General features: G+C 46.8%; 1 protein-coding gene across 9 annotated transcripts in view; it reads left to right on the forward strand.

Annotated features, from left to right (window-relative positions):
- Window positions 1-14,188, forward strand: part of LOC118769425 (rap guanine nucleotide exchange factor 2-like) — a 104,715-nt gene extending 90,527 nt beyond the window's left edge. For 4 of the 9 annotated variants that reach the window (XM_036516501.1, XM_036516504.1, XM_036516508.1 and 1 more), the window contains 13 exons: window positions 146-404; window positions 1,115-1,272; window positions 2,749-2,989; window positions 3,624-4,010; window positions 4,387-4,598; window positions 4,699-4,822; window positions 5,361-5,384; window positions 6,540-6,763; window positions 7,177-7,374; window positions 7,755-7,904; window positions 9,957-10,173; window positions 10,760-11,301; window positions 11,740-12,272. In XM_036516501.1, the coding sequence (XP_036372394.1) occupies window positions 146-404; window positions 1,115-1,272; window positions 2,749-2,989; window positions 3,624-4,010; window positions 4,387-4,598; window positions 4,699-4,822; window positions 5,361-5,384; window positions 6,540-6,763; window positions 7,177-7,374; window positions 7,755-7,904; window positions 9,957-10,173; window positions 10,760-11,301; window positions 11,740-12,110 (3,107 nt within the window). In that variant the 3' untranslated portion in view covers window positions 12,111-12,272. Of the gene's footprint in view, window positions 1-145; window positions 405-1,114; window positions 1,273-1,517; window positions 1,533-2,748; window positions 2,990-3,623; window positions 4,011-4,386; window positions 4,599-4,698; window positions 4,823-5,360; window positions 5,385-6,539; window positions 6,764-7,176; window positions 7,375-7,754; window positions 7,905-9,956; window positions 10,174-10,759; window positions 11,302-11,739; window positions 12,273-13,009 lie in introns of those variants that run through there. The other 5 variants (XM_036516499.1, XM_036516502.1, XM_036516500.1 and 2 more) reach the window with 4 other exon arrangements.
- Window positions 14,189-19,124: the final 4,936 nt, after the last annotated feature.

Below are 19,124 nucleotides of genomic sequence, written 5' to 3' on the forward strand. Positions count from 1 at the left end.
ATTTAGCTATGTCTGTTTTCAATATGGGAACCGTTTGCAGTTTTGTCTCAGTGATACTATTTTTCATGCCAGATGTATGCCTTGTCCTGAAAAGGTAGGTCGTAAGGTCGTATCGCATGACTCTGAATGGGTCTGTTCTCCACAGTGTTCAAGGAGCTGCTGGCCAGGCCGGCGGAGGAGAAGAAGAACGGCGCTCCTCACCTGCCCAAAATCGGCGACATCAAGAAGGGCAGCCGCTACTCCATCCCCGACCTGGCGGCGGACCTGGCGGTGGACGTGGAGCAGGTCATGGGTCTGGAGAAGACCGGCAAGAAGACCAAAGCCAACACTGTGGGTGGCAGGAACAAGCTGAAGAAGATCCTGGACAAAACCCGCATCAGTATTCTACCCCAGAAACCCTACAAGTGAGTCAAACATGTACCCCCGCATCAGTATTCTACCCCAGAAACCCTACAAGTGAGTCAAACATGTACCCCCGCATCAGTATTCTACCCCAGAAACCCTACAAGTGAGTCAAACATGTACCCCCGCATCAGTATTCTCCCCCAGAAACCCTACAAGTGAGTCAAACATGTACCCCCGCATCAGTATTCTACCCCAGAAACCCTACAAGTGAGTCAAACATGTACCCCCGCATCAGTATTCTACCCCAGAAACCCTACAAGTGAGTCAAACATGTACCCCCGCATCAGTATTCTCCCCCAGAAACCCTACAAGTGAGTCAAACATGTACCCCCGCATCAGTATTCTCCCCCAGAAACCCTACAAGTGAGTCAAACATGTACCCCCGCATCAGTATTCTACCCCAGAAACCTTACAAGTGAGTCAAACATGTACCCCCGCATCAGTATTCTGGCCCAGAAACCCTACATGTATTACTTTGCTGTTATTTTTCTTCATTTGCTTCTCTTAATTAATCCACTGTTTGTTCAGGGAAGCATGTTGCAGCTGTTTACTATAATACATAACCCAGCTTTAATTGCTACTAAAACCATGCTACAGTATGAATATCCACAGGCTGCCCAGCCTGTTAAAGAGTCACAGTGTAGTAGATGAAGTGCAGGCATTGTGAAGGCTGTGGTACGTTAGCTGAAGGGTCCGTCTCTCTCCGCAGTGACATCGGGATTGGGCAGTCACAGGACGACAGCATCGTGGGGATGAGGCAGTCCAAGCAGATCCCCCCTGCGCTTCCTGTCAGCGGCAACCTGTCATCCAGCAACCCCGACCTGCTGCAGTCTCACCACCGCATCTTAGACTTCAACAACCCGCCCGGTAAGAGCACCTGCACGCGCACACACACACACACACGCGCGCAGTGGACCTGGGCGGTCATACGGCAAAGACCAGGAGTGCCACTCCTGTCTCGTGCTGTTGGAGGCAACTGAAGAATAATTGTGTGGCTTTTCTAGTGAAATAACCTCAGTACCTATGAGTTAAAAAGTGAGGAAAATGCTACCACCCACCTGAAGTCTGAATTACTGGCTAATGTTCCACTACATATCTGTTTCCTTTTGCAGCCCCGGGTGCGAGTAGTGAGTATCTGACCTGTGTGTCCCTGACATGTGCCATCTTCTTTCCCTGTCTGTGGCGGAAACCTCTGGCCCACTGCTCTCCACTCTCTGTACTGTCTGTCTGTCAGCAGCTGAAACAGATAACATTTCTCTACTGTGACACTGGGAGGGGGCTTCCTGCAGCTCAGAAAGCAACACGGATCCGGTTTGGGTCCGTCTGTCCATGTCCCTTAAACGCTGTTTGCTTCTTGTCAGGCCTTTTTTTTTTTTTATTAGGAGCACATTGATCACGGTCCAATCTGTCTCTTTGTCCAACGTCCTTGAGCAAACTGTTTATTTTTAGTAAATGTTTGGACGTTGCAAAGTGCGCTCGGAATATTCATCAAAGCGTTGGCGCGGCGAACGTTGTCACTTCAGGCTGCTGGCCCGACCTTCATCTGATGAATTTTCAGCATGCTGAAGACAATGTGACATTTACAGCATGTACCCGTGCTGCAAGGGCCAGCACTGCTTCAAACATGATTTACAAAGCAGATTGACAGGAGCGTTTAAGCTCAAGTTTTGATATTAACATCATCTGTTTCCAATTTATGACCTCCATGTTTTTCCCCATTTCCAAACATAATGAATGAAGCCTGCGGGCCTGACAAGAAGCAATCCTCTTGCCCTGTGGTGCATTTGGTTGATTTGTTCCGCTTTCAAACCATTGTAAAAAAGCAGCGGGTTGTATTGCTTGGCACACTGGATGTGAGAGTCATGCCAAAAGTTGGCCTTGAATAACTGGGAAAGAAAAGATTAGGACTGAAATGTAAGTATGTAAGACCAGAACATAGAGGATGTGAGAATGGAGGATTACACGTGAGGGTAAAGAAGAAGGGAACGCTATATTTAGCCCCATGTGTTTATTCCTTCTATATTTAAAATGTTGCACACTGTGTTCCTCAAGCCTATTTGCCTCGTGACGTTATGCTGTGTTTTGTTCCATAAATACGATTTTGGTAGATTATAATTGCACAGCCGTTCAGCGCCCGTGGTAATTTGTTTATAGGCTTACACGTGAAAATCAAGCTTCGTGGCAGTGCAGCATGAACCGATCAGCTGAAATCTCACGTTTTCATAATGCAGAACTCGGTGGCGGACAATCTCATCACGGCTTTGTTGATTTTATTCTTTGCGCTTGCTATGAGGATTCAGTCGCGGAATGTGCGTTCTCTTCTCTCTCCCTCTCTCCGAAAAGACTTGCCAGATCAGGTCCTGCGGGTGTTCAAGGCGGACCAGCAGAGCCGCTACCTCATGATCAGCCGGGACACCACGGCCAAGGAGGTGGTGGCCCAGGCCATCCGCGAGTTCGCCCTGACCGCCGCCCCCGAGGCCTACTCCCTGTGCGAGGTGTCCGTCACGCCCGAGGGCGTCATCAAGCAGCGCCGGCTGCCCGACCAGCTGTCCAAACTGGCCGACAGGATCCAGCTCAGCGGAAGGTAGGGGGCCAGACCCCCCCTGTTCATCCCTGCCCATCTCCCCCCCCGCCGGGCGCTGTTGGATTAGGATTAGAGGCGCTCACGGGACAGCCGTGCGCAGGACTTAGATGACCTACAAAGCCATATCCAGTCACAGTGTGCTTGATTTACACTGTTGTTTGCTCTATTGAGGAGTTCACGAAATGGTTACCGTTACTGGAGTGTGCTCTCTGGGCCTATAGCTGTAGCACTCAAAGAAATGCTTTTAGCAGAGCATGCCTTGATTTTTAATCATTCAGACCCTTCAGGTCTTATTACGCAATGCCCAGTTTGGAGCTGTATGCTTTTTGCATGCCAATTATAGAAAACAGGGTTTCCTTGCCAGTCCACAAAGGTACATGAAAAGCATGAAAAGGAAAGCCGATAGGTCATTGCGCTTTTGTTAAAAAAATTTCCAAATATGGAGAAAGACAAGAATAAGATTGTCATAAAAAGCAGTGTTTTTCAGCTATGACCTCATGAAACCCACCTCAATAAGGCATAGGCATGTTTTACAGTTCTTGAAGAAACTATGTTATGTTTATCTTCAGGTAGGTTTTCTCGCACCGTACTTTAGTTGCGGGACCTCGGTTCACCTCTGCGCTCCCTCCCTCAGGTACTACCTGAAGAACAACATGGAGACGGAGACGCTGTGCTCGGACGAGGACGCGCAGGACCTGCTTCGGGAGAGCCAGCTGTCCCTGCTGCAGCTGAGCACGGTGGAGGTGGCCACACAGCTCTCCATGCGCAACTTCGAGCTCTTCTGCAGCATCGAGCCCACCGAGTACATCGATGACCTCTTCAAGCTGCGCTCCAAGAGCGGCGCCGCCGCCAACCTCAAGAAGTTCGAGGAGGTCATCAACCAGGAGACCTTCTGGGTGGCCTCGGAGATCGTGCGCGAGCCCAACCAGCTGAAGAGGATGAAGATCGTCAAGCACTTCATCAAGATCGCCCTGCACTGCCGGGAGTGCAAGAACTTCAACTCCATGTTCGCCATCATCAGGTAACTTGCGTGGCTTTAAATCCAATGAGCCGCCTCCGGTGAAAGAGCAAAGATGGCTTGTGGAATTAATTTGTCATTTAGTATCTTGCTGCCGTGTTGAGATGTGAAATATCTGTATTATCTTTGTATCGATTACTATTTGCTTAGTATTCCTTTATCAAGGATGTCATGTCTTGCGGTGCTTGCAGTTTTATATCAAACACATTCTGCAAAGTATAGAGCATGATTTTTGTTGAAGCATTTGGTGTAAAGAGTTCTGTAGTCAATGGTTCAACAATTGTCCATCCTGAGATTTGAGTCCAGGATTCTCAGGCCTTCAGTTCTGGCTTGTGAGCCTTATACCACATTTCCTCACCACACGTCTCCGTGTCCCCAGTGGGCTGAACCTGGCACCAGTCTCCCGCCTACGGGGCACCTGGGAGAAGCTGCCCAGCAAATACGAGAAGCTGTTCCAGGACCTGCAGGACCTGTTCGACCCGTCCAGGAACATGGCCAAATACCGCAACGTTCTCAATAACCAGAACCTGCAGCCTCCCATAATCCCCCTCTTCCCTGTCATTAAGAAGGACCTCACGTTCCTGCATGAAGGTAATCCTTTAAAAACATTCACTGGAGCAGTTTTGATTTGTGAGGTTTGCGTTTTTCATTGGAGTTTGTGGAGACTCATGATGTTTGTTGTTTTTTGAAGGCAACGACTCCAAAGTTGACGGTTTGGTGAATTTCGAGAAGCTGCGGATGATTGCTAAAGAGATCCGGCACGTTGGGCGTATGGCCTCCGTCAACATGGACCCGGCACTGATGTTCAGGACCAGGTACGCCTCCAGCAGCAGAGGACCCCGAAAGCGACACCCTAAAACTCACTTAATTACACATTTTGCCTTTTTTCCCCTGTTGTTTTTATCTTAGTTTGAATAACAGTTCGAAGTTTCCTTCTGTTCAACTGTCAGTCGGTGGCTGTTCCCACTGTGACCAGCATCTGATTTTGTGGCAAGAAACAGATCTTAGGCCTGATAGGTTCACTGCTGAAGAGTTTCAGTGTCGCTGCCGGAGGCGAGTCTTCCTGCTTAGTGCCAGCTGAAAGCAGCACTCCGTGTCACGTGATGGTGATCCATTTCACCTCTTTCCCTCTCAAACAATCCAGCTTCCTTCCAGAACACTCCATTGCTTTGGGTGGAAAGTGCTGTGGCCTCTCTTAAGTGTGTTTTTTCATGCTAGAGTGTCATGACTAGCCTTTTTTTGTATATATGTCCATGGGCCTCTGGTTCTCTGGTCTCTCCTGTCTAAGCTCTTGTCTCTTTCTCTCCGTCTTTCTCCTGTACCATGCTTCAATGTTCATGGCTCTCCTTACAGGAAGAAGAAGTGGAGGAGTTTGGGGTAAGTCTGCTGATCGATTGCCATGCTGTTCTGCCCATCTGCATTTTTTTCCCCGAGTCTGCCTCTTCATTTCTGAACGCTGTCGTGCCATTTTTTTTTTTTTTGGTAACGCTTCTGCTCCTGCAAACCTGTCTCTTTGAAAAGAGAGTGAAATGAACGTCACTTTTGCTACTTAAGGTCATTCAGAATCCAGGAAACATCATTTAAAGGATTATTTCCGGGTCATGCAGTTCAGTTGTTTTCAAAACTGACACGCAGCGCACCAAAACGCATAGCTTTGATCGTATGAGAAAACTGGCATTTTGCAGCATTCATGTAAAACTAACCACATTTTGCATCAATCATCCGATTCTACTAAAACAGAAAAATCTTGATTCCCTCATCTGTGTCATACATGTCTGTTTAATTTCTAATCTCATCAAACACTTTGCAGTGTGTTAAAAAGCTTGCTGTATTATCGGGATTACATCACAGATTAGCTGTTTTTTTTTTTCATCAATCCAAACATTTTGTGCAATACTAGACTGTCCCAGTCCCAAACCTGTGCTATTAACTAGCAAAAGTGATTGGTTTGAAACATGGGGTGTTCTGAGAGTACCATGCCAATATTGTTACTTACCAAAACAGCATGTGTTTCGGTTTGTTTTTATTAATGCATTTTTAGTGTGTGGTTGAGTTTTATTAAGATTTTTTGTTCCTCCGCAATTAATATTTTTCTCAACCATTGACATATTTATACTTGAGAGTTCTCTCCTGAACTAATAAATGGAATGAATCTTCCGGTCAGTTCTTGCACATACTGTGAATATTCACTGACTGGGGAGGCATTTTTAATAGCCCCAGACTTGCATGAGCTTTGTATCCAAGCCATTTTATGGAGCGCCGTGGCTTCAACTGTAGGTATCACCAGATGAGCAGATAGGAGGAGAGAGGGGTTTCATTGGGGGGGGGGGGGGGGGGGTCGGCACCCCTCCGATGCGCGACTCGCTGTCCCGTTTTCTGGAATGAGGCATGGAATGTCGTGAGGCCGAACGTCTCGGTGCATGCCAGCGCCCCGCGCCGCCCCCCCCCCCCCCGCCCCGCCCCGCCCCCCTGATCGCACGGGCCGAGCCCCCCTCAGCAGCAGCGGCCTGACTCCCTGCCGCCCCCCCGCAGGTCGCTGAGCCAGGGCAGCGCCAACGCCGCCATGCTGGACGTGGTGCAGACGGGCGGCCACAAGAAGCGCGTGCGCCGCAGCTCCTTCCTCAACGCCAAGAAGCTGTACGAGGACGCGCAGATGGCCCGCAAGGTCAAGCAGTACCTGTCCGACCTGACGCTGGACACCAGCGAGGACAGCCTGCAGGCCATGTCACAGCAGTGCGAGCCTTCCAGCAACACACGTGAGTCCCCCCCCACGCCCTCCGCGCCCTCCGCGCCGGCTCCGGGAGGCCACAGACCTGCCCAGCCCTGGTCCTAGAGGGGGTTTTAATCCCGGCCCAACACATCTGCTTCTCCTTCCCTACTTCCCTTTAACTTTATTAGTTTCCAGAATACCTGCATGATTGTGACCTTATATTAGCTTTGTAGCCGTGATTTACTCCATTTTCAATGGAAAGTCTCATGTTAATGAGCTGGTTAAATGGGCTGGCTAGACAGTTTGATTAAAGGCTCTATGCGTTTCTTAGTTTCTGGTGCACTCAAGCGCACAGCCGTACCGTGAGTCATTGCAGTTTGGTTGTCTGTTTTGCTGTGCTGCGTTGAGAGACGGTCCCTAATATACATGTCCGGTTGCTGTTAAAACGTGCAACGATAGTGCCTAAGAACTCCGGTGAGAAGAAGAAGCCTGACACATCCCCTGTGGTTCCGCGAGCGGCCAGCCAGCAGAAAGCACAGCAGCAGCAGCAGCAGCAGCAACAGCAGCAGCAGAAAGGGCACCAGGCCCTGCAGGTGCCCGCTGTCGCCCTCTACCCGTCTCGCAAGAAAGTGCCAGTCAAGGACCTGCCGCCATTCGGTAAGTGCTGACCCCTCAGTGCCCGTGCCGTACTGCCACTGTCCTCCGGGCGTGTGGCTTTACTCCACTCCCTACAGAATGATTGGCTAATTTTAGAAAATGTTAATTGGTGTTAAAAGCTTGAATTTGAGACAAAGAGTTGGTAAATGGTGACGTCAATTCCCTGCAGCTGAATTTAGCTGTATCACTGGAGCTACAGCACCATCTAGTGGTATGAATCAGAATTGAATCAGGGGTGTGAATATGAGTTGGTTTTGACTTGCTTTATTTCTAATGTAAAAGCTATTTTTAGTGTCCAGTGTAATAAACTGGCAGTCGTAATACTTGTTTTTATATTCAGCACGAATAGCGTTATAGACGCTTTCTAATGAATCAAACAGGTACAAGTTCACCACAAGCCTTGAAGAAAATCTTGTCCTTATCAGAAGAGGCAAGTGAGCGACATAAAAAGCAGACGGAGGACACCATCTCCAACGCCTCCTCCCAGCTGTCCTCCCCACCCACCTCCCCCCAGAGCTCGCCCAGAAAAGGTGAGACCTCGGCCACACCCCACAGCAATGACCGGCCAATCCCAGTGTACCATGCTGCCGTTCACCAAAGACAGGCCCCGCCCTAAAGGCTCAAATGGACACAGCGCATAGCTTAATATGTCGTCGTTCTGTTAATTTGCTTTAGTTTGATTCATATCTGTATCATGGTTCATGTCACTGGATGTGTCATAATATGACCTTGAGGTGCGGCTAACTTGACGTGTGGTTGTGAGTGTGTGGATGATCACAAGATGGACTGTCATACAGCAGATTGTCACCACTGGTAGTGTGACTTTTAAGTCACGTGAGAAAATTAAATTCAAAAAGAGGAGCAAGTCATAGCTAATGACGAAAATAGTGATAGTCACTCAATAGTCTATTTGATGAAACTTCCAGTTTTTTCCACTGTTGGGATGGGTCACTATATGCATCATATTCCTTTTTAATATGAAAATGTGCTGTAACCTGAATGCCTTCTTCCTCAGAAAATATTTCCTCCACATGCTTATTTCTGGGTCATTTTAGCCATGCGGAGCCAGCTTCTTTGCAGGGACAGAACCACTTTTGTGTAGGAACATTGCCCATGTACTCTGTGTAAATGCAGGCTAAGCCACCTGTACACGTGCTGGATGACTGCTCTGTTGAAAAGTGTTTAAGTGTTCCTGTCCTTGCATGCAGGACGTGGGGCTCAGAGGAATCAAGGTGTTACGCACTCCTTTCACAGTAGAAAAGCCACTGCGGGTAATTTGGACCTCTCTCTCTGAGAACTTCGCTTCTAGCTGCGCAGACGCTGTGATGTAGAAGGCTCTATAGCACCGCTGATCAGCCGCTGAGTGATTCTGCGCGTTTCCTTATGTCACGCCGCTTCTAACCCCACGCAGAGCCGCAAATTTCAACGCCAGCGCCCCACCACATTCACTCAGTCAAATCTCATTTTGTAATCACAGTCCGTTTCACGCAGGGAATGGATTCGTTGTTACCTGATCGTGACGAAACGCCGCTGATCTGATTTTGCTGCATAGTTCAGCTGCTGCACAGTGGAAGCTTGGTGCAGTTTCAACCTGGGCGTTGCACAATTTTAAAAAACAAAGCTAGCTTCCAGTCTGCCCAGGTTTTTTTTTTTTTCCTCGCTTATATGAGTAGAGTTGCTGCTTCTTGTCAGTGCCTTTGGTTAACCTTAACAGTAGAGGCTTTGCTGTCCCAGACTCTCTTGCTAGTGTGTTGCAGGCTCTGGTCCTTAAATGATAAAAGCGCAGTTGTGTTTCTGAGTAGCTCCCCCGCTGTAGTGGCTTAAGAAGCGATGAAGAGGCGCTGTTTGTGCCGAATCTTAACTGTACAGCCGGAACAGCCTGGCAGCCGCAACAGTGGGCAGCAGCAGACAGGGGGCGCCCTTAACTGTTTTCTTGTCCTGTTTGTCAGGTGGCAGTCAGCTGAGATCTCACCTCTACAGGCAGTCAGAGCTAACGGGCTCTTCCTCTTCCCTGGGAAGTGAGAACAGTAACAGGAATAACAATGGTGACGCACGGACCTGTGGGATAGGTGGGGTTTTCGCCACGTAGATAGAACGCCTCCCGTGTAGCGAGTAGACTCTCTCACTGGTTCTCCCTCCCCTCCTTCACGCTTTGTTCGCGCTTTGTTCACGCAAACCCCAAGCACAGCTCAAGGGGAAGCGGTGATACATCTGGTATTCGTGTTGTCAGGTTGTGTACAATGCTGTGGAGGTAAGGAAGTGTCCCTTTAGTGTGTGTCAGGCTGGGTTGGGTTTCTTCAACCAATGGTTGCTCTGCTGAAACCAGGCCACTATCGCATCAGTGTGGACTGATGGGAGACGTCTTGTGTCTTGTGTCCAGGGAACTTAGTTGCTGTAACAATGGTCTGTAACAGAGGTGAAAAGTGATACTTTGTTCACAGTCAGCATCACCGGTCTGCCTCAGATGGGGGAGATCAGATCTGTGGTAAATGGAACAGGGAAAAAGAGGAGCTGAATCATATGCAGGGTGATTTTGGCACAGGTGTGGGAATTCAGCTTTATTTCCCCCCCCCTCTCCAAAGGTTACCCCCTGGCTCCGAGCGGGACGGTGGACAACTTCTCCGACTCGGGTCACAGCGAGATCTCCTCGCGGTCCAGCCTGGTCAGCAACTCGTCCTTCGACCTGATGGGCGAGGAGAGGCGGCAGCGGCTGTCGGTCAGCGCGGTGGACGCCGGCATGGGCATGGGCGTGAGGCTGGAGCGCCGGCCCACGCTGGACCCGGATCAGTACAGCCTGGGGTGAGCCCACCGGCACACCCAACGCTGACATTTCATCTCCGATTGCGTTATATGCACACGCACCACAGCTTAGGGTTCATCGATCACAGCACCTCATTCTCTATTGGTTTGACATTTCAACTTTGATTGCATTATATTGACACAATTGCATATAATCCCTAACCTTGTTCTCTGTTTCATGCATCCATAATATGGATTTAGAGTCACGTACACCTCAGATACTTAAGACTGAGGCAGCATTACATTTAGAAATATCCAGAGTTTAGTGTCGAAATGAGAAATGCTTTATAGTTCTGTCTCCAAATGTTTCCTGCTAAATTATAAAATAAAATAAAATTTTAAAAATGTTATCTTATGGTTTAACACACTCGTTAGCTTTATCAGGTAGTTTATACCTTGCCTGAGCAAGGTATGGAAACCTGGTCACACAGTGGTTCTAATATATCTTTGTTTTTTTTGCTTGTGTTGTACTCTGTCGCACTTGTAAGTCGCTTTGGATAAAAGTGTCTGCCAAATGGATAAATGTAAATATAAATGATCTGTGCTGAGGATAGGAGGAGGAATGAGAATTTTTCTGTGTTCCCAGGTCGTACGCCTCTATGCACGATGGCCGCGCGCTGTACGCGGGGGCCACGGTGCTGTCGTCGCCCAGCTCGGAGGAGCTGACCCAGGATCAGGGCGACCGCGCTTCGCTGGACGCCGCCGACAGTGGGCGCGGCAGCTGGACATCCTGCTCCAGTGGTTCCCACGACAACATCCAGACCATCCAGCACCAGCGCAGCTGGGAGACGCTGGCCTTCGGGCACGGCCACTATGACGGCCCCGCCGAAGCGGTGGCGGCCGGGGCGGGGCACTGGGCCGCGGGCGGCGCCGCCGACCCCCTGGCGTTCGCGGGGCGGGCCGGCGGGCAGGAGCACGGACAGGCCCGGGGCAGCTGGGCTTCGTCCACGGGGTACTGGGGCGAGGACTCCGAGGGGGACACGGGCACCATAAAGCGCAGGGGCGGCAAGGACGTGAGCGCCGACCCCGAGACCAGCAGCATCACGTCCATCACCTCCGAGGACTCCAAGCAGCACGGCCGGGCCTCCCACATAACCGTCACCTCCAGCAACGCCAAGAGTCTCATTGGTAAGCAGTGCTCTGCCCCCTGTCCACACTGCACTGCAGCTCTTTGTCTCAAATAATAAGCGACAAGAACGGGTTAGGATTGGCCGTTCCTGTTTTGTGCAGTCACACCCAGGAGATTTTGTTTGGAAGATATAATATTCAGGTCTGTGTGAAATGTCCTGAAGTCTGGCATGGATAATAATAAAATTGTAAAGGAAAAATCTGCAGTATGCAGCAGCCCACATGAAAATGTGAGCCGCGCAGAGTCGGGCTGATTTTAGCCGAGTGGGATGGATCTAACGCATGTCAGCATCATTGTTTGCAAGTCACTGTTCGTTACCCTGTGGAATTGGAAGTCCCAGATTAGGTTTATTCTTGGGTTGTAATGCTGAGCATTCTGTGCGGCGCGCGGCGCGGTTCATTGCTGACTCGTAACACACCGCGCCCGTTTCTCCGCAGCGCGGAAAGAAGGCAGATTCCGAGAGCCCCCTCCCACCCCGCCCGGCTACACCGCCCTGACCATTACGGACTTTGCCGAGGGGCAGCCCCACTCGGGCCGCAAGCCCCCGGACTATAACGTGGCGCTGCAGCGGTCACGGATGGTGGCGCGCTCCTGCGACTCCCCCCTGCCCCCCTCCCAGCCCGGCTCGCGGCCCAGCAGCCGGCCGCAGTGGGGCAAGTCGGTCGACGGGGACCCCCGGCCCCCCCACTTCCAATCGCAAGGGCTATCGGCCGAGGAAGAGGAGGAGGAGGAGGGTGAGTCCTTGTCTCCCAAACTTATTCCTCAGAGGAAGACAGTGGCTTATACACCTGAGACTACCAGGCCATGACTTACAGGCAGGCGAGAGGCAGGTAAAAACCCCCGGCAGATCGGCGCCGCTTCCCACCTCTGCATGTGAAAGTGCAAGCAGCAGCTGCCGCTGTCCACCGCACTCTGAACCTCATGCATGCGTGTTAGGCACCTGGGCCATACCACCTCCCACACCTTCAAAGCAATGCCACTTCTTGTCATCTTTATTATTATTATTATTTTTATTTTTTTTTTCCGTTGTTGTGGTTGTTTCGGTCACCTTTTTTAACTGGATGCTGTCAGCTGGCTGACAGCGAGCTCATTCAGGTACACTCATCTGCACTTTTCTGTTATATTCATGATCACGTGTCATCACAAGCACTGTTACAGTGAAGAGAATGACCACCTCTGCATTATTCATATTTAAATATCATTATGTATTATGTGTTAACTTTCAATTACTGTTCCAGGGTTCCAGGTAAAATTGTATTAAAAATGTCATATTTATATAATGTAAGCCTTACGAGAGGTATGTCATTTGGACATATTGCATATAGACAAAAAGGCTTACTTTATGCTGTTAGCATTTAACTTCAGCACTGAATTCAGCACTGATTTCCTTTTTTTCTTAGATTGATATGTGGCAGCATTCTGTCATTATAGTTACCAGCTGTTTATTGGCGCAATTGTCAATTATGCACAACTATGTGTGTGCATTATAACAGCATGTACCGTAAATGTGCTTAGTAATTCACACATGTCCCTTACCAAGCTGTGCATAGAGTTCATTTCCTGTAGATAAAGTCCTCTGATAGAACTTAGCTAGCATAAAACAGAGTGACTGTGCCAGCAGATGGCTCAGTACTGAGATTGTGATGAATGTTGTGGTTACCGCTGACTGACCGACTTTCCTGTTTTTTTTTCCTCTGTCCTCCCCAGAAGATGAACAGGTGTCTGCTGTGTGAGGTCGCCCCCTGCTGGATGTTGTTTGCAGTGGTGAGAGCTGCCTGTTTGGAGAGTGTGGGACACACACAGGGTGCTGGAGCCTGTAGGAGGCGCTGTCCTCCTCTGTCTCCTGTTCAGTGGACCCTGCTCATCTCCTGCCTTAAATCAGCCTGGGGGCTCTGTGTACCCCGCATGAGAAATACTGTGAAATAGAAAAAAAAAAAACTAACTAAAAAAAATCGCCTTGGCACTTTGGAAAAAAAAAAAACTGTCGCTTGAAAAACAAAAAAATGCACAGTGGTGTAACATTCACATGCTGCCGCTGTCACTTTTCATAACGAGCACCATTCCAGGACTCCGATTCCCAGAATTCCCGGGGTCCTGTTTACATGCACCATCACCAGTCATCGAGCATCGGCTGCACTTTTTACACCCTCCCATTTTATGAAGGAAAACTGAATATTACCCCCCCCACACACACACACACACACACGGTTTTCAGCTTCCCCCTCCTCCACCTCTTTCAGAACTGTAGCACTCCGGATGAAGACGAGCGAAGATTGTGCAGATTTCCCACAATCCTTTGCAGTTTTATACATTGTTGTGCTTTTGAGGACAAACGTGTAAATGAGTCTCCATGACTACAGTATTATTTTACCTGATTTTTAGGGGTTTTATTTTGTAATGTTTTAACTAAAACTGGATGGAGTTGCAGTGAGAGGCGCCAGCAGGTGCGGTGTCTCGGGCTGGCTGGAGTGTTCCTGCGTGACCTCACGGACTGGGTCAGCTCTGGGAGCCACGCGTTTTGGCCCCCCAGTCTTCACTGTCTGACTGCCTCTGTGTGTGAACGGACCTGATGAATTAAAACTCTTGTCGATAGTTGCGATGATAGATTTTTGCTGCATGTCTAAAGAAGGCTGGCTTATAACAACCTGCTCTCTGCTGCTAAGTAACCCTGTTTAAGGACTGAAGAGTAAAAATGTTTTATTGTTTTTTTGTTTTTTTCCGGAAGGCTGCCAACCTGAGTAGTACTCAAATGTGAGGAACTGCTGGTCTTGTTTTTTTTTTTTTTTTTTCTTTTAATTATTATTATTCGTTTAGTTGAACTGATCATATTGATCAGTATGTAAAATTAGATTTTATGAGAGTGCAGTTTTTTTTCACTGTATCGTGTAACATCAGTGCTTTATTTAATATTTTCTTTCCTGAGAAGAAATCTTGATTTAAAATAGTTCTTTTTTATTTTTATGTTACAGATTCAGTTGTCCATTAAGCGTTTGTAATTTAATGGTAATATTCATCAGTCAGTTTTGTTATAGTCTATGGAGATTGTGTGCATATAGGCAGAAAGAATCCTAGTACAAATACAAGTTGCACAAAAAATGTATAAGCATAAGGTAATTGTAGTGAATAGAACTGCTAATTTCAGTTCGATCTGTGATGTCAAGTGTAAAATGTACATTTAACAGGTGATTTCCTCATACTTTTGATACTGCTTGTACCTGTATGTCTTTTAGAAAGACAGTTGGTGGAGTCTGTATCCTTTTTTGTATTTTTAATACAATAATTGTAAATATTGGTTATATTTTTGTTGAAAATTGTAGAAATGTACTATGTTTATGCCTCAACATCCAGTTTATATAAAGCTGGGAACCAATAAATATTAGAAAAATCGACCTGATTGGATGTTATTGATAATGTGCACCCTAAGTTTTCCTGTTAAAAGAATTTTTTTTATGCAGGTCGAGTTTGGCGCCATCCAGTGGCAAGAGGAGTGGGTGTGGCCCACATGGCATACCGGTAAAGAGGTTTAGATGTAATAGTGCTTGGGACAGTTTCGTTAAACAATCATATCGCACACATGCAATCATATCGTACACCTGTAAAAGCATACTGTCAATCAGTACCAAAATAAAAATGCAGAGTTAACACACGGGAATGAGAGTGCCTTTCAATGAGAACTATTTGACACACAGTACATGGAAGTTCACTGTCAATGTAACTTTGTCTTTTCTGAGCCTGAGGGTTGAAATATATATATATATATCTATATCAGGCATGACATACAGTGAATCCTTTCAAGGTTCAGAAGTGTGAAATATCTGGGGAAAACGGCGAACATGAAAAGCTAAATTGAGGATCTGAGTTGAAGTTCAGGCCACTGATAGTGTTATTGGCAGGAGAAAATTGGAGTGAGAGGGATAGGGGATATAAGGGTCACCCATTAACAGCAACAAATGGGAATCGTTTCATTGATGTATTATTAAAATGGAACACTCCGGTATCCGGGGCAAATCCCAGTTTAATTAGTGTATATTATTTGCAGCTGCCCAGCTCGGCTAGTGTGCGCTGAGGCTTGTGAAGCCTGCCTGCCTTCCTGTCACTCAGGTTAGATGGAACACAAGCGCTCCTTGAAAAGAAATGGAGGGTGCTGAATAATAGCAGGTCACTCATTCATTATGTGTGAGGTGCTGTCAGCGGGAGCCGGGGCGACAGGCTGTGTTTAGCGTGGCTGAACTGTCAGAGGAGCCCGAGTGGCGTTCTCGCTGTTAGTCAGCTGTGGGGGGGTGGGGGGGCGGAACAAGAGGGGCCCTGTCCTCGGTAATAAGCGCGGGAGCGGGTGGTGCCGCGGGAATAAGGCTGCCATTGTGTCACGCTGATGTGCTCGTATCCCCTGGAGACCCCAGCCGCTCCGGCTTTAGTGCGGCGCGATGAAAGAGGCGGTTTGCGGCCATATCCTGTGTGTGGGAGGTGTCATCTCCTTGCCATTTACTACTTATGAAAGCAGCAGATGCAGAGGACCATGAGTACAATATGGGAAAAAAAGGTATTCAGTGTAAGTACTTGCACTTTTTCACTTCACAGACATCACTGTCCTTTTGTCCTGTATTGATCCACAACTGGAAGCCCATCTAATGAGACAAGAGGTAAGTGACTTATACACATTTCTCATTGTAACTCTTGCATTGGGTTAGATGCTGTGGTATTGCACTACTTTATGTTTTGTTTAGCAGATGCTCTCATCCAGAGTGACTTAAATAGCTTTAGTTAAAGTTTAAAGTTTAGAATTTAAAGCTAGATATTGACTGAGGCAATTCAGATTAACTACATTGGCCTAGGTTGCAAAAGCGGTGGCCAACCTGAGAATCATTGGCCTATGAGACCGGAGCCTTTTCATTACACAACACTGTTGCCCTTGCTATTGCTCTCATAGAGTCAGGTGCAACTCAGTGACAGTGGGCAAAATTTTCCATTTTGATGGAAGGAAAAAGACGAGTTGAACAGTTACCCCTCTGAACAATCAGACTTGCAACTTGCTACAGACTTGCAACAGAGCATGCAAGTAATCATTTGCACACAGGCAAGAGAAAGCGCAGCTTGAAAACCAGTGAAGCCCTTCAAAAGCAGTATTAAATATTCATGCTCAAAGCATATCTTCTGTTAGTCAGTGGTTTGACTGAGTAGGATGTAAAAATCAGACTTGATGGCAGTGAACGGATAGCCGGTGCCCGCAAAGCGCTCCTTCCTTCGAAGCTGACTTTTTTTTGTGAAGCATCTGCGCTATGTGACAGCTGAAACTTCGGGACTTCTCATCTCCGTCTGAGTGCTGACAAGTTTGCATTAAAGGTGCTGACCAGCTCCCAGCGGGGTGTACCTGTACATCTCACCAAGGGGTCAGCTTTCAAGAAAAAAGCTGCCGAAGAAAGAATAGCACCGTGAACTTCTGTGAGTAAGACTTTTTCTCCAGAAATTACAAAGATGTTTTTTGTCATCTGGCCAAGGTGAGTGAACAGCCTTCTACTTCATTCCTTCCCAGTACAGCACCTGAGTTTGAACCTAATTTGCATAAGGTATCCTGGGATGTAACACTTCTATAAAGTTATGCTGAAAGTGTTCTTTAGCATATCAACAAATGAGTGGCACATCTATTTTTGCAAATATGCACTGATTTACAGCACATGTGAGTAACATGGCCTTTTTTACATTACAGTACTTGCTTAGGATATGTTCTTAAGCAGAGTGGCTTGCATAGCTTATATATGATCCGTTTTACAGCTGGATAGTTACTCAAACTTTGAGCAAACTACAAGGAGTCAATGGCAGTGCCCCTCCAGGAAATCAAGCTGGTAGCTTTTGAGTTACAAGCCCTCTTTCCTTATCACTACACCATACTGCTGCCCCCATGAATGACTGTAACAGATATCATGTCTCTCGGTAGTGTACCTCATGAGTTAAAATGTTATGCAGATGAACTTGTGAAACAAAGGCCAAGGAAATGTACACACATGCATATACATACATGCACACTCAAATGAATGATGGTAAACTGTTTAGTAGTGATGCAATTTTGCAATAGCAGAGATCCTCTTTAAGTTTTCCAGGATGTAGAAAATTGGCGTGGTAACAACAGTGTGTGCAGATAAAGGCAGTGAATTACTACATGTTTCAAGACTGTAAGACAGCTCATAGTAGAAATCATTTTATTTGATCTCAGATCATTCCCTTGAATTTATTTGCCATTGGCTTGGTTAAAGGCAAACTCCTTATATTAGATATAGTGACTTTAAGGTCACATCCACGGTAGCTGCCTCTGTAATACTATATCTAATGCTCTACGAGATGAAAGAGGCAGCAGGCTTGCAGCTGGCTAAGTTGAACAGATGATGGATGCAGGTTGAATGTGATGGAATGGGCTATCGAGCTAGGCAGATCAAAGGTGAGAGGCATTATCAGGACTACTGGAGGACTTCTGATGATCAAATGTGATGGAGAATAAGCAAAAGTAGAAGATAAGGCAGAAAGTCTAAAATGGTTCAAGCTTGGCCATTTATTGTGGCCATATGGAACTGCATCCAAATTCTTGACATTTATCTGAGGTTAGAAGATACAGAAATTAATCATTTTAAGGAGTAAGACCTCAGAGTCATTGTGTTAACAGTGTGACACCCATAAAAAGGCTTCACCCTCGGTGCTGGATAGGTATCAGGTGTACCCCATGAATGGTATGACCCCAAAGCAGCAAGGACTCTAATACTCTTCTGCAGTGTTAGTCTAGTTTATTTGGTTTACACAGCATGGCTTCTAACCTTACACAAAAGTGTTCTTCTAGTTCATATGATGGCGGTTTTAACCTCAGTATGTATCCAGTGTATTGCAGATCCAACTGATTGATTCAGACACTGAGCAGGTATGATAAGGATTGATAGTGTAAGGCGTGAGAAAGTGATCTGATGATCGCTAAGACACAAGATAAGGACAGGAATGTTTGTGTGTTCATTAAAATGTGATATTTTATGTGTGACTTTTACTACAAGGGGAAAATTAAAAACAACAGGAAGCTCCACCCTTCGGTATACTTTGGCATTCTTGAAAATTGCCTCTCTTAACTCTTAAGGTCAAGATTTTATTTGGTTTGCAGTCCCCCCCCATCAAATTCATTTGCAGTAATTTTCTGAAAGCAGTAATTATGATGAGATAAGCAACAGAATGCAATGATGCCTTAATTAATCTAGGATTACAAGATAAGGAGCCCCAAGCATAAATCTAGAGATAATTATGATCTTTAGATATTGTCTTAATGTTTGCCCATGAGTCTTTGCTGCAGGATAGCAATCACAGTGCTGATGGGAAGTTGTGATCTGGCAGTCTGCCCAGCTATATCACATCTGGCCTTCTAAAGATGTGCCTTTACCTTTCACCTCTGAGTAAATGTTTCTGGACATATAAAACAGGGAATTTGTGTTTTTACTCACAATTCCACTTTACAAGTACAGTAACATTTAATTCATAAAAGATTAGGTACTTTTGTTTTCTAGTGTCAGATATTAGGTTAAGGTGCTGCTAGGGTTGCTTGTATGTAATTGCACTCCCACCACATCGTTTGCTTTGTTTCAGATAATTAGTTACACAGTGATTGCAATTTTATTACACATTTCAGTTCTTAACTGAAAGAGCATTGCCATGTTTTCTTTTCCACCTAAAGTATATTGCACCATAAATACATACTGAGAAGTATTTACTCAGAAGTTTAATTGTAAAAAAAATGGACAAAATGCAAGATAGTTGATACAAAAGTTCAGTTTATATAATGCTAATCATATGTGCAAAA

The sequence above is a fragment of the Megalops cyprinoides genome, chromosome 22 (assembly GCF_013368585.1).
Source record: "Megalops cyprinoides isolate fMegCyp1 chromosome 22, fMegCyp1.pri, whole genome shotgun sequence".
NCBI lineage: Eukaryota > Metazoa > Chordata > Actinopteri > Elopiformes > Megalopidae > Megalops > Megalops cyprinoides.